The following is a 12,874-nucleotide window of genomic DNA, read 5'->3' as shown; positions in this document are numbered from 1 at the left end:
GTCTGCCTGAACATAAGATATGGTAAGCCATTATGCACGCTACTGTATATCCTCACCAATGATCGGGTTGCCACCATCTGACTTAGGGGGGTCCCACTGGACAACGCAGGAGTCCTCCCCAACACTGAGGATCCTTGGGGCCGAGGGAGGGTCTGGCGCATCTGAGGAAAAGAAAAGGCCATAAAAAAACAGGAATAAGCTGACTTGGGACTATAAGGTTTTATCTCCAAAAAGATGATTCTGAGATAATTGGCTTTAAAGTTCCAAACCCTCAATGGTTTGAATGGTGTCAGCAATATTTATCTAGTATTATTTTGAACTCAGCAACATGAATTGGGGGTATTTAGAGTACTATATAGGTAGAGAACATTGAACAGAACAAGGCTATGACAATGACTCAATTTGGACAAAAATGCAGATAGAACGTTTGTCCCAAGCTCTGGAAATATAGCGTAAAATACAGGATAAGCAAGGCACAACCTGATTAAACAAATGTGTCTCATCTCTTTGACTAATGACAGGAACAAAAATTTACCAACAAAAATCCTTGTGGACAGTGGTTGTATCTTACCAACAACTTTGACGTTAATGTCAGCTTTGTCCTCCCCAGCAGGGTTCCGAACAATCACAGAGTAGAGGCCCTCGTCCTGTTTATCCGCTCCCTCAATAGTGAAGATACAGTGTCCCTTGGTGCTCTCCACGTGGACCCTTCCATCTTCCTCTGTCATCACCTGACTCATCAGGACAGCAGATCATTAGTGGAGTTATTCTCATTCAGCTGAACTAAAGGGATCAATTCCAATTCGTAATGCAACCGTTTTTATCATCTGATCTGGGGTGTATTCATTAGTGAACACCGTTGCAAACGAGAGTTTCTTAATGGACAAATTCAGGTAGGTCCCTCCTTGTTTTGGCTTGCTTGCTTCCGGTCTGTTCTAGTGAACACACCCTTGATGATACTGTTTATTGTCAAAGCCAAAAAAGGATGAAATACACTTTCCAAGACACATTGGCTGGAAAGGATGTACCTGGTCATGCTTTTTGGCATGAAAACCAACCACACTGGGAGGTTTGCTCATAGACTCAGCTGAAATGGCCATGCAAAAGCAGCTATAATACTTACTGTTCTGCCCTGGTGTCACCTCTTCGATGTCTTTCATTTCAGCAGAAGATTTCAAACATGCTCTTACCTGATCATCATGGAAGAATGAAACTGCATGCATTGTTTTCTTAGCATTGAATGCTGTGTTAATTATCAGGTAATTAACTGGTGTAGGACAGAATGCAACATGCTACCACCCAGGCCTCTATTGGCACAGACAAAATCCTTGATGTTTTGAAATGAACAGTGTGTGAGAAAATGAGGAATAGAAAGTATCAGGGATGTCAAAAGAGAAAGAAGAACAGCATGAGACTGACACACAAATCCATCAACACAAATATACAGGGCAAAGAGATGCATTTTTTGGAACCCAGGTGATATGGAGAGAAGTAGTAACAGAAAAGAGACATGCACAGGCCTCAGCGTTGGTGTTTAGGGCCACACTCACATCCCCATCCTTGATGCTCCATGTTTCTGCCGCCACCTCAGAGCCAGCCTACATGAGCAGAGCAAAGCAGTAAGGGTGCTGAAGAGGAGGCCAGAGGGCCAGAGGGTATTCCCCTCTTGTCCTCCCCTCCTCCCCAACTAACCTCCCGTTCCCAGCAAACAACCAGTCACCTGCGGGCATTTAGGTTATGTGATCACCTGCAGACCTCCTACCTGTTGGTATGGGTGAGGAAGGGACCCTCTCACCATGAAAGTGAAACAATTAGTCAAGACATAAATTAAAAAGTTTGACAATGGATAACATGGAAAACCACATAGTTTATAGTGGAAAACAAGGTAAACCACATAGTTGATAGTGAAAAAACATGGAAAGAAACATTAATAATTATGCTAGTCTACAGTACGTGGCCACTGGTAGTGGAAGAGTTAATTGTATGAGGGAACATACAAAGTATTAGACAGCTTAGGACTTACTAATGGGTCAGATAAAACAACATGGTTCAGTCTTCTCACAGCAAGCCTTACCTAGAAGACCTGATCATCTGGATTGGAACTGAGGTAGTCTCTCCTAAACATTCACTGGCCAGAGGCCAGTGTTCACACAATATTTGGTTCTGGGCTGCCAAGATTGGAATAGAGGCTATGCGCTAGTCTGCGTGGCTGATGAGGAAAACCAGCTGCTTTACCTTTTCTCCCTTTGTCCAGACCACAGTAGGCGCTGGGTCTCCAGTGATGGGAACATCCAGTCGCAGCTTGTTCCCAGCCACCACCACTATGGTGGAGTCGGCCGTCTGACCCGTGCAGTCCAGGTGGATCTTTGGAGGATCTTCAGGAATAAAGAATGATAGACATGCAACATATGTAAATGTATCTTAATCCAGCAATCCAAGATATATAATCTTTGCAATAGAATAAGAGGCTGCGAGGATGAAGAATAGACCATGGTATACCTTGGCGAGGCACATAATCGATCTTGACCTCTGAAAAACAGACAAGCACGCAATGAATTCATTAGATGAAAATGATCATTATGAAATACAGGGGCACATGACATGGTGTAATTGTTAAAGTACCCAGGAAGTTGAGTTTGGCTGAGAGGTTGAACGCGTATCCCTCTGGAACAAAGGTGTAGTCACCCTCGTCCTCGGGTTTGACATCATCGATAGTGAGTTTGTGGATCCTTCAGTGAGAGAACATAATTTTCACTAGTATTTGTCCAACTCCCCAACAAACCTTCTGACCCTACCCAATACAACAGTATGGATGTCATTCTCACCTGCCAATGTGTGTAATATGGGTCCTGGCATCGGCCTTCACTTCCACTCCGTTCTTGTACCAGATACCATTCACATTCTCATCTGAGACCTCACACTTAAACACAGCCTCGTCCTTTGCCTTCACCGTGAGGTCAGCAATGTTCTGGTACACCTCCAGTTCCTTCTCTAAAGGGTCAGAAGTCAGAGGTCAGAGATGTATGTCATGACTGGCCCTCATATGATTCACAATGTATGTAGTATATTAAATATTTCAGAGTATGGGGTGTGTTCATTATGATCCTATGTTTTTCTGGGCGACCTAGGTGACATGGATATACCGTATAACTTATACAGTATATGACAACACCAGATGCATAGAGGATAGGGCATCTGATCCACACAGGAAACAAATACTTTCAGACATCGATGGAGGCTGCAAGCTTAAAGTCTATCAAAATAAGAGAGAGTACGAGACAGTTAAGGGTAGTGGACAGGTAGTGTCCGCAATGATCAATATAAACTACTCCACTCCGAGTGAAGGTTACAGCAGAATGAAGTTAGCTGACAGGGGCAATGAGAAGCTGCTACTGAGAGCATAATGGGAGCTATGCTATGGGAGGCGTTGCTTCCTGCAGCAGATTGGCAGCTGGTAATTATTGGCAATGGCTACATTTGATTAGAGGCCTAGATAAACTATAGTTGCGAGCTGGGCCAGATATCATCTTTAAAATCAACTACGCGCAACAACCCCTGAGCGACACATGACAAAATAATACACACAAGATACTTGTGTATTCAGGGGTGCGTGCTTAGTCCCCTCCTGTACTCCCTGTTCACCCACGACTGCGTGGCCAAGCTCAACTCCAACACCATCATTAAGTTTGCCGACGACACAACGGTAGTAGGCCTGATCATCAACGACGAAACAGCCTACAGGGAGGAGGTCAGAGACCTGGCAGTGTGGTGCCAGGACAACAACCTCTCCCTCAACACGAGTAAGACAAAGGAGCTGATCGTGGACTACAGGAAAAGGAGGGCCGAGCACTCCCCCATTCACATTGACGGGGCTGTAGTGGATCGGGTCGAGAGCTTAATGTTCCTTGGTGTCCACATCACCAACAAACTATCACGGTCCAGACACACCAAGACAGTCGTGAAGAGGGCACGACAATGCCTATTCCCCCTCAGGATACTGAAAATATTTTGTATGGGTCCTCAGATCTTCAAAAAAATCTACAGCTGCACCATCGAGAGCATCCTGACTGGTTGCATCACCGCTTGGTATGGCAACTGCTCGGCATCCGACTGCAAGGCGCTACAGAGGGTAGTCCGTATGGCCCTGTACATCACTGGGCCCTGCCATCCAGGACCTCTATACCAGGCAGTGTCAGAGGAAGGCCCTAAAAATTGCCAAAGACTCCAGCCACCCAAGTCACAAACTGTTCTCTCTGCTACCGCACGGCAAGCGGTACCGGAGCACCAAGTCTAGGACCAAAAGGCTCCTTAACAGCTTCTACCCCAAGCCATAAGACTGCTGAACAGTTAATCAAATGGCTACCTGGACAATTTGCATTGAGCCCTTATTTTATTATTATTTATTCTAATTTTTTTGCATTGACTGTCTTGCACAGGTTTGATGTACACTTACTGGACTTGAACTACACACCCACACATACTACACTGACACTGCAACACACACACGGACACACACACAAAACATACACATACATGCATGTGACGCCACACACACACACACACACACATACATTCACATTCCCTCACACTCCTCACATACGCTGCTGCTACTCTCTGTTTATTATCTATGCATAGTCACTTTACCCCTACCTACATGTATAGTACATATTACCTCAATTACTCGACTAACCCGTACCGCTGCACATTGACTCGGTACCGGTACCCCGTGTATATAGCCACGTTATTGTTATTTTATTGTGTTACTATTTTTCCTTTAGTCTATTTAGCAAAAAACATTCTTACTTTTTTTATTTTTTTTATTCTGCATTGTTGGTTAAGGGCTCGTAAGTAAGCATTTCACAATAAGGTCTACACCTGTTGTATTTGGAGCATGTGACAAATAAAATGTGATTTGATTTAGATTTGATTTGATAACTGTATATACAAACATACATGTCTGTATATGTAATTTACATCTACATCAAAAATTGTCAAAAAATATTGCAGATCTAACTTTAGGACAGCAAAACCAATGTCTGCACTCTGCAGCTCTTGACATCAATGACTGGGCATTTATGGTCATGTTAGGGTTGTGAAACGGTCATAAATTGATGCTTAGTTAAGAGATGGTGGAGAATGGGTGTTTTTTAGATGTCATTGTGACATGGCTAAGGTTCTGCACAGTTAAAAATGCTGAAGTGACCTTGTTAATTGATGGTTGTTGTTCAATCACGTAATGGTTTAAATTAATGTTGTTATTTAATTTTTGTCCTACGGTCGTTTAGATTTTCTCCTACGTTCACTTCCATTGAATGGTCATCATCCAACTTCTCTACCTCGTCGCCTGTGGGTTGATTCTCTATACTCTCTGGAATAGGACAACATTTTCAGTTTGCTGTATTGCCTGAATATCTTTTCGGAATATCCCTATAAATATACCCCTATTGGCAAAAATTTGATATACAGAACAAATTAAACATACAGTACAACAGAACCGAATAGAGAGAGAGAGAGAGAGAGAGAGAGAGAGAGAGAGAGAGAGAGAGAGAGAGAGAGAGAGAGAGGGAACACAGAGAGAGAGAGAACAAAGAGAGAGAGAGAGAGAGAGAGAGAGAGAGAGAGAGAGAGAGAGAGAGAGAGAGAGAGAGAGAGAGAGAGAGAGAAAGAGAGAGAGAGAGAGAGAGAGAGAGAGAGAGAGAGAGAGAGACAAAGAGACAGATAGACAATTGAGGGTCACCCGCGCCAGCCTGTACCCTTCAGATAAAATATATGTGGCCATGTCTTCTAACTTTAGCCGGCATTTGGACAGACTTGTGTCTGTGCTGTAACCTTGGCATTGTGGCGTGGTTGATGGCCTGGGCAGCCATGTTTCAAGGTTAGGCAGAACAGGGGCATGCTTGGAGTGACAGGAACATAAGAGTAGGCTGGGTATTGGTGGAGGGTGATTCACAATGTTTTCTGTATCTTCAGCCCAGTACTGTAGTTCAAAGATTACTTTGTCTGTCCTTAAACTGGACATGCTTTATGGACTGCAGGTGGTTGGACCCCCGGATGCTAGCTATCATGTTCAACATTGTTGAGCAGAGATGTATTTCATTCTAATATGTTGTCTGACGTGAGCACTTACCCGACACCATGAGTTCAGCCATAGATTCACCGCCATTGGTTTTAACCGTGTAGTGGCCACAGTCCTCCTTAGTTGCCTCATTAATGATGAGGACGTGCTTGCAGCCATCTTTCTTGAAGCGGTACTTGAAGGACTCATCCCTTGTCAGCTCCACACCATCTTTCTCCCTGCATAGACAGAGCCCCACATGAGCACCAGCAGTCTCAAATTCTCCATTATTGTCTGATTGATTGAATCTACATTTCTACATCTACATTTCTATATATTAAGCAACACTATATAAAGACTTTATAAACAGTCAGAGGTCTCACTATAACAGCTCTGATTTGAGGTTATGTTAGACAGTATCTAGTGAATGTGTTACAGAGTTGTCGATGTATCACTGTCAGCCATTTTGCATTACAAATCGGCACTGACAAATGTTCCCAACATGTCACTTTTCTGAAAGGTCATCACTTTACCACAGCTATTTAATTTTCACCAATGAAGGCACAGTTGCACAGGTATTAACAGTGGTATCATGGCAATCTGATACTGTATGTTTGCCCATAGAAACAAACTGGCAGATAGGTATTTATTTCTGTGCCCATGGTTAGGCCCAATTCCAGGAACATCACCCTGTTGTATTTTAGATGGGTGACCATAATTCACGATGACTTTCTTGTTACGCTAAAGGACAGGGGAGGTGCTAACAGCCCTGTGTGACCTTTCATGTGGCTGATGATTTACTGCATGTTGTGATATACAGCCCAGCCCTGTGGATAAGACACTGTGACAGAGACACTGTGACAGTGACACTGTGGCAGAGACACTGTGATAGAGACACTGTGGCAGAGACACTGTGGCAGAGACACTGTGATATACAGCCCAGTCCTGTGGCAGAGACACTGTGGCAGAGACACTGTGACAGAGACACTGTGACAGCGACACTGTGGTAGAGACACTGTGATAGAGACACTGTGGCAGAGACACTGTGGCAGAGACACTGTGATATACAGCCCAGTCCTGTGGCAGAGACACTGTGGCAGAGACACTGTGACAGAGACACTGTGACAGAGACACTGTGACAGAGACACTGTGGCAGAGACACTGTGAGAGAGACACTGTGGCAGAGACACTGTGATATACAGCCCAGTCCTGTGGCAGAGACACTGTGACAGGCAGGTCAGCATCTATCTGTCAATCAGGGAAGTCACAGCCTGGGGGTGACTAACACGTTACAGCTATGAGCGACACAAATGCCATCTACCGGACATGTGAGGAATGTGCACCATGCAGCACAGACTCAAAAACTACTACTGTTTCAATCCTTACAACCAGTAATGTTATCCTCAAACCAATATCTGATATGTGGATTACTTCTAACAAGGGAAACAGAAAATACAGCTATTTCCTATATGAAACCTACTGTACCACTATGTCACCATATTAATTATTCCAGCCATCTGTTGTGTCTCTCCGAGTTGTTGTGAAGTGACTTAACCCTCCCGTTGTCCTAGGGTCAAAATGACCCGCCACTGTCTTGAACCAACTTTATTTAATTTTTATATTTTTGGGATCATTTGTGAGAAGGAGGCAGTGAGACTTTAAAGAAAGTATGCTTTTGATGTCCTGGGTCAGGGACTTGGCACGTTGTAAATCTTAAGATCCTGTCTGGTATGGCACCCATTGTTGACCTCCTCACACCTGCTATGGTATGGAAGTTATGGTGTTTGAGTTTGATTTGTGGGTTGAGGGAATGTCTTACCATTTGACAGCAGCCCCTTCTTCTGACACCTCACACTCTAACTCCACCCGCTCACCCTTCATAACCATCTGGTCCTCCAGATTACTTGTAATAGTGACAGGAGGCTCTGCAGACACACAGAGAAAGAAACAATAAGAACCACCATTAAACCACCAGGCATCTTAGCAAATAATCATATTTCCTTTGTTGTGAGTTTTCCTTGTTGTCCCTTGTTATGTCATGATGCTATCTTAAACATCACACAGGCACAAATAGAATGTCAGTGTGAAATGCATTCAAACTGGTGTACAAATGAAACCGTTGATTGGACCGTTGATTGTCCACTTTCAGTTTTCTGTACCTTTGACAAATAGCTCTGTGGTGCACTTCTCATCTCCAACCACACAGGTGTATGTGGCATCGTCTGACAGTGAGCAGTGGTTGATGGTCAGATACCGCTTGTTGCCAACGCTCTCAAAGATGTACCTGGTAGATGGACAAGAACCTTCATTATCCACTTAATTATTCATCAAGATCTTTCATAATAAAATACATTTCCCTTCTTTTTGACAGACATAGACAACATTCAAATCACAAAAGCCTTCTGTGTAACACTGTCTTCTTCTTGATGATACATTGTATAGATAGTTGGTCAATTGGTTGATAGCATAACAGTTTTACATCAGCCATCATAATGTTTTCAGAGTAGACAGCAGTGTGGAGACCCAAAAAAGCTTCCATATTTACAATGGTTGACAATGGCTTATTTCAGTATGGAGTGAGCCCTTTGCTACTGTCGGTACCTAGATAAAAAAATCTCAGATGTGCTTGAAATGATGAAAGTACTTACTTGCTGTTCATGAAAGGTCAGCAAGATCAGCACAGTCCATCCACGTGTTGTGGGGGTAGGGAAGAGAAATTGAATTGTTGATTTGTTGAATACGTTTGTGTTGTACACACATTTTTTAAGAGATGGTACATCAGTAATTCATTCAGTTTGTTGAATGCAAGCTCAGAAACCCTTTCCGCTCATGGCTACCTTCCAGTTGATTGAATCTCTTGTCCATTCTTCAGCCATTTTACATCTACATCTTCATTGGCCACCTCAATGCATAGTTTCATTTTATGCCCTTTTTCTACCTGGTAGGCAGGGTCCAGCTTCTTTAGGAAAGCTGGGGTTTGGAGACACAGACACATGGAGAGCAATTACCTTTCCTATAGTTAACCATGCAGAGCACAGGAGGTTGGTGGCGCTTTAATTGGGGAGGACGGGCTCGTGGTAATGGCTGGAGTGGAATAGGTGGAATGGTATCAACTACATGAAACACATAGTTTCCATGTGTCTGATGCCATTAAATTAACTCCATTCCAGCCATTATTATTATGAGCCGACCTCCCTTCAGCAGCCTCCTGTGCTACAGAGGTAACATTTAGTCTCCCTGGCTATCTGATTCACCTGTGTGCCCTCACTTCCCTGTGTTCCCTTGCTCAGTTTTCTCTGCTAGTTCCTTGATGTCAAGCAGTACGTATCAGTGTCGGATCACGTGACGGAGTTACAGGTACTCGAGAAGTGTTCTCCCTGTGTCATTGTCTTTTTCCAGTCAGAGTTAGTGTTTCGTATTGTTTGTTGTCAGCCTGTTTTTTGGAGACCTATGTGCTCCTCATTTGTTTTCGTGTATAGTCTGTTGTTTTGTATCCTGGCTTTTGGACCATCAGTAAAGATCCTTGTTTCACCATCTCTGCCTACTGCCTACTTTCTATCCTGCACCGCACCTGGGTCACGCCTCACACCAACTCTTACACAGGATGCATAATGTATTAGCTGAAGGATAAGTGTTGGTTTCACAAAGATAGAGACACCAACCTTCACTCTTCTTCTCCTCCTTCTTCATCTTCTTTAGCCTCTTCAACATCCCACGCAGGTCTGTGATGCCATACTGGAAGGCAATCTTCTCATACTCACTGGCTGGAGCCTTCTGGAGGATTTCCCATACATCCCCATCAGGCTCACTTTTGACCTGGGACTTAGAGGCACTGGCACAGAAAGAGGACACAAGGGGACAGGGTAAGCCAATGTCTGAAGCCATCACTTAGCATTATCATTAGGCTACATTACAGACCATGCACAGTAACAGTTAGGCCTACTCATGTTCAATAGGCCTACTTATACATTTTCTTCATTACCTGCAATTTTCCATTACATTTTTATAAGTCAAATTTGCATTCAGGTTTCACTCAAAAACTCATTGCAGTCTTCACATAACAATCAGAGAGCATATTATTACATCGACAACAATTGTTTCTTACCGATGACCTGGTGAACCTTTAAAAAAACTGCTGCACTCATTCCGAAGCAGAACCCAAGCGACAGGCATGACAAGACAAACCAAACAGATTAATACACACATCAAATATACATTGCAGTACCCAAAATCGAATTATAGCACCCTAGAACCCATCCATGAAGACAGCAAACCAGCGGAACAACTACAACAAATATAATTTCTGCTGCAATGGGCTGCAGACATTCAGAAAAGTGCCATAGCTATTGTAAAATATTGAAAATGAATTCCGATTAATCTGAATTATAAAGAACATCAAATCAGAATAGTTTATACTGCGTTATGAATTTTGAAAAAAAAACATTCACATTTTCAACAAACAAGAGACCTTAAAAAAAATGTGTTTGCCAGTATAGGTCAACACATGGCATCAAGGTAAATGCCAGGGCATGACATCCACTAGTCTAGGAGATGGGTTTGACATTAAGGGATTGAGTGAGATGGAACAATGTTTGTGTGTGATGGGGGCGGAAATAAACCAGTGCTTTTAAAACAGGCGGAGTCGTGACTGGATATGGAAGGAAGGTCTTGAGAGTCAGTGATGACTCATTGTGATGAAGCAGTGACACTCATAGAGAAGAAACAGATGCAGACCACAACGTGTTGTGAAAGCTTCTAGTGCATTCAGATGTGTGCTAAGTCTTCTGCACTCTTAGAAAGAAAGGTGCTATGTAGAACCTAAAAGGGTTATTTGGCTGTCCCCATAAGATAACCCTTTGAAGAACCCTATTTGGTTCCAGGTAGAACCCTTTTGGGTTCCATGTATAACCCTTTCCACAGAGGGTTCTACATGGAACCCAAAAGGGTTTTACCTGGAACCAAAAAGGGTTCTACCTGGAGCCAAAAAGGGTTCTCCTTTGGGGACAGCTGAAGAACCCTTTTGGAACCTTTTTTAAGAGTGTACTGCTCTATGTGTTCTAGCTTGTGTGGTAGAAGTGACAGAGCCTTCTATAGGGCATGAGGGGTGTGAGGGGGCTAGGCAGAAATAGTCTGGGACCAGTGCGAGATTAGCAGGAGGACTCAAGATGCATTGTTAGTAGACAGCAAGACTGACCTGAAGTCAGGTTAGTGATAAAGTAGCTGGAAAAGATGTCCATTAATCCAATCTGTTAGGTAAAGTAGTAGTAGTCACTTACTCTCTGTATAGTGAAATGGAGGGAGGGGGGGGGGGTGGACAAAGCGAGATGAACATAGTGAGATAATATGCCCAAGAGAAACAAGCTTTCTGATTTTGAAAATAATTATATTAATGTTACTCAACTTTTTGGTCTGAAATAATCTGAGATAATTCACACTCACCTTTTCTTCAACAAGGCACTGAAGTCCAACTCTCCTGCTTCCTCACTTCCATCCACACTACTGTAAAAAATATCAGCACCAATAACACAATGTCAGTACTTTATCAAAGAAATGTATTCTTACAGTGTGGTTATCATCATCACCATAAGAGATGAGCTGCACCCTTGAAAACAACAGTAAACATGTGGTCCAGGCTCTGTCGTAGCCAGCCGCGACCGGGAGACCCATGTGGCGGCGCACAATTGGCCCAGCATCGTCCAGGGTAGGGGAGGGAATGGCCGGCAGGGATGTAGCTCAGTTGATAGAGCATGGTGTTTGCAACGCCAGGGTTGTGGGTTCGATTCCCACGGGGGGCCAGTATGAAAAATAAATCAATTGGTTGGTTGGAGAGATATATGCTTTCCCTGTACTAGTGTAACCATGAGAAGCAACAATCTTCCAAACAAAAAACTAAGCACTCAAGGTGAATGACAGCACCTGGTCAAAATCCCCATGGAATCTGTATACCACACTGATCAAATGGGATGAGGGATCTCAGGGAGAGGACAGCAGTTTTATATGCGGCTGGAAGTGTTTATCTCCTCCCTCTGATCTCTGAAGCGATCAGGATTAAACGAGGGCCTGGTGGTTTATGTGGTAGAATTACAACACACGGCAGTGACTTCCTCCAGTGATATCTCTCATCCGACAGCCCTGGAGAACCAGTGCCACAGAAAAGCCTGTGTGTCTTAACTCATCCTGACACTTTCAATACCATCAAACCAGGGGCAAGACCAAAACTCACTCCGTCGGCTCACTGTTTGTGCAGCTGGTTCCGCTGTTTTGATAAAGACCCCATGGTAGATCAGAGAGAGAGTTTGAGTGACATATAAAGTTGGTGTGCTGTTAAGCTGCTTGTTAACCGAGCCTATTGTACTCTCTCACCTCCAGACCAGAAGCTGGTTCTGTCAAAGTTGACACAATGACAGTGTTCAAGCTGTCAAGCTAAAGGATGACCCAGTGGATTTAACATCTGAGGTAGTCTCTTTAAAAGATTAGTTAGGTCAAACCCTCTCTCTTTCACACCATGGCTGTCTTCTCAAAACCCGGAGAGGAAGTTACATATTCCCAGAAACTGGTTATGTTTGACCTAAAAGGAAAGCGAAGAAAAAGAGGGACTGAAAACCTTTCCCTGAAGTCTTTTTGGTAATCAGAGGCCCAAGTGTTTGGATATGAACCCCCAATGTTGCAGCAAACCCCCTCCCCCCACTACCTTCCTGATGGTACACTTCTCTTCTTAGCAGCTCCACTCCTGACAAGTTGGCATTGCCAGAAAGTTATTTCTCTCACATATCCAAAGGACTGTACAGATACTATCACACCCCATTTACTTATTGTGTA

General features: G+C 43.6%; 1 protein-coding gene across 7 annotated transcripts in view; it reads right to left on the bottom strand.

Moving 5' to 3' along the window:
• Window positions 1–12,874, bottom strand: part of LOC121556303 (myosin-binding protein C, cardiac-type) — a 57,903-nt gene that overhangs the window by 37,641 nt on the left and 7,388 nt on the right. For 4 of the 7 annotated variants that reach the window (XM_045216590.1, XM_045216594.1, XM_045216592.1 and 1 more), the window contains 16 exons: window positions 11,495–11,554; window positions 11,332–11,334; window positions 10,161–10,190; window positions 9,718–9,887; window positions 8,893–9,025; window positions 8,704–8,706; window positions 8,215–8,339; window positions 7,875–7,980; window positions 6,128–6,294; window positions 2,826–2,991; window positions 2,623–2,729; window positions 2,500–2,529; window positions 2,236–2,375; window positions 1,551–1,598; window positions 572–731; window positions 57–161 (listed from right to left, as the gene is read on the bottom strand). In XM_045216590.1, coding sequence (XP_045072525.1) covers window positions 57–161; window positions 572–731; window positions 1,551–1,598; window positions 2,236–2,375; window positions 2,500–2,529; window positions 2,623–2,729; window positions 2,826–2,991; window positions 6,128–6,294; window positions 7,875–7,980; window positions 8,215–8,339; window positions 8,704–8,706; window positions 8,893–9,025; window positions 9,718–9,887; window positions 10,161–10,190; window positions 11,332–11,334; window positions 11,495–11,554 — 1,553 coding nt within the window. The remainder of the gene's footprint in view (window positions 1–56; window positions 162–571; window positions 732–1,550; window positions 1,599–2,235; window positions 2,376–2,499; window positions 2,530–2,622; window positions 2,730–2,825; window positions 2,992–6,127; window positions 6,295–7,874; window positions 7,981–8,214; window positions 8,340–8,703; window positions 8,707–8,892; window positions 9,026–9,717; window positions 9,888–10,160; window positions 10,191–11,331; window positions 11,335–11,494; window positions 11,555–12,874) is intronic. The other 3 variants (XM_045216591.1, XM_045216593.1, XM_045216595.1) reach the window with 3 other exon arrangements.

The sequence above is a fragment of the Coregonus clupeaformis genome, unplaced genomic scaffold (genome assembly GCF_020615455.1).
Source record: "Coregonus clupeaformis isolate EN_2021a unplaced genomic scaffold, ASM2061545v1 scaf0746, whole genome shotgun sequence".
NCBI classification, from domain to species: domain Eukaryota; kingdom Metazoa; phylum Chordata; class Actinopteri; order Salmoniformes; family Salmonidae; genus Coregonus; species Coregonus clupeaformis.
This window is presented reverse-complemented; position numbering and strand designations above follow the sequence as displayed.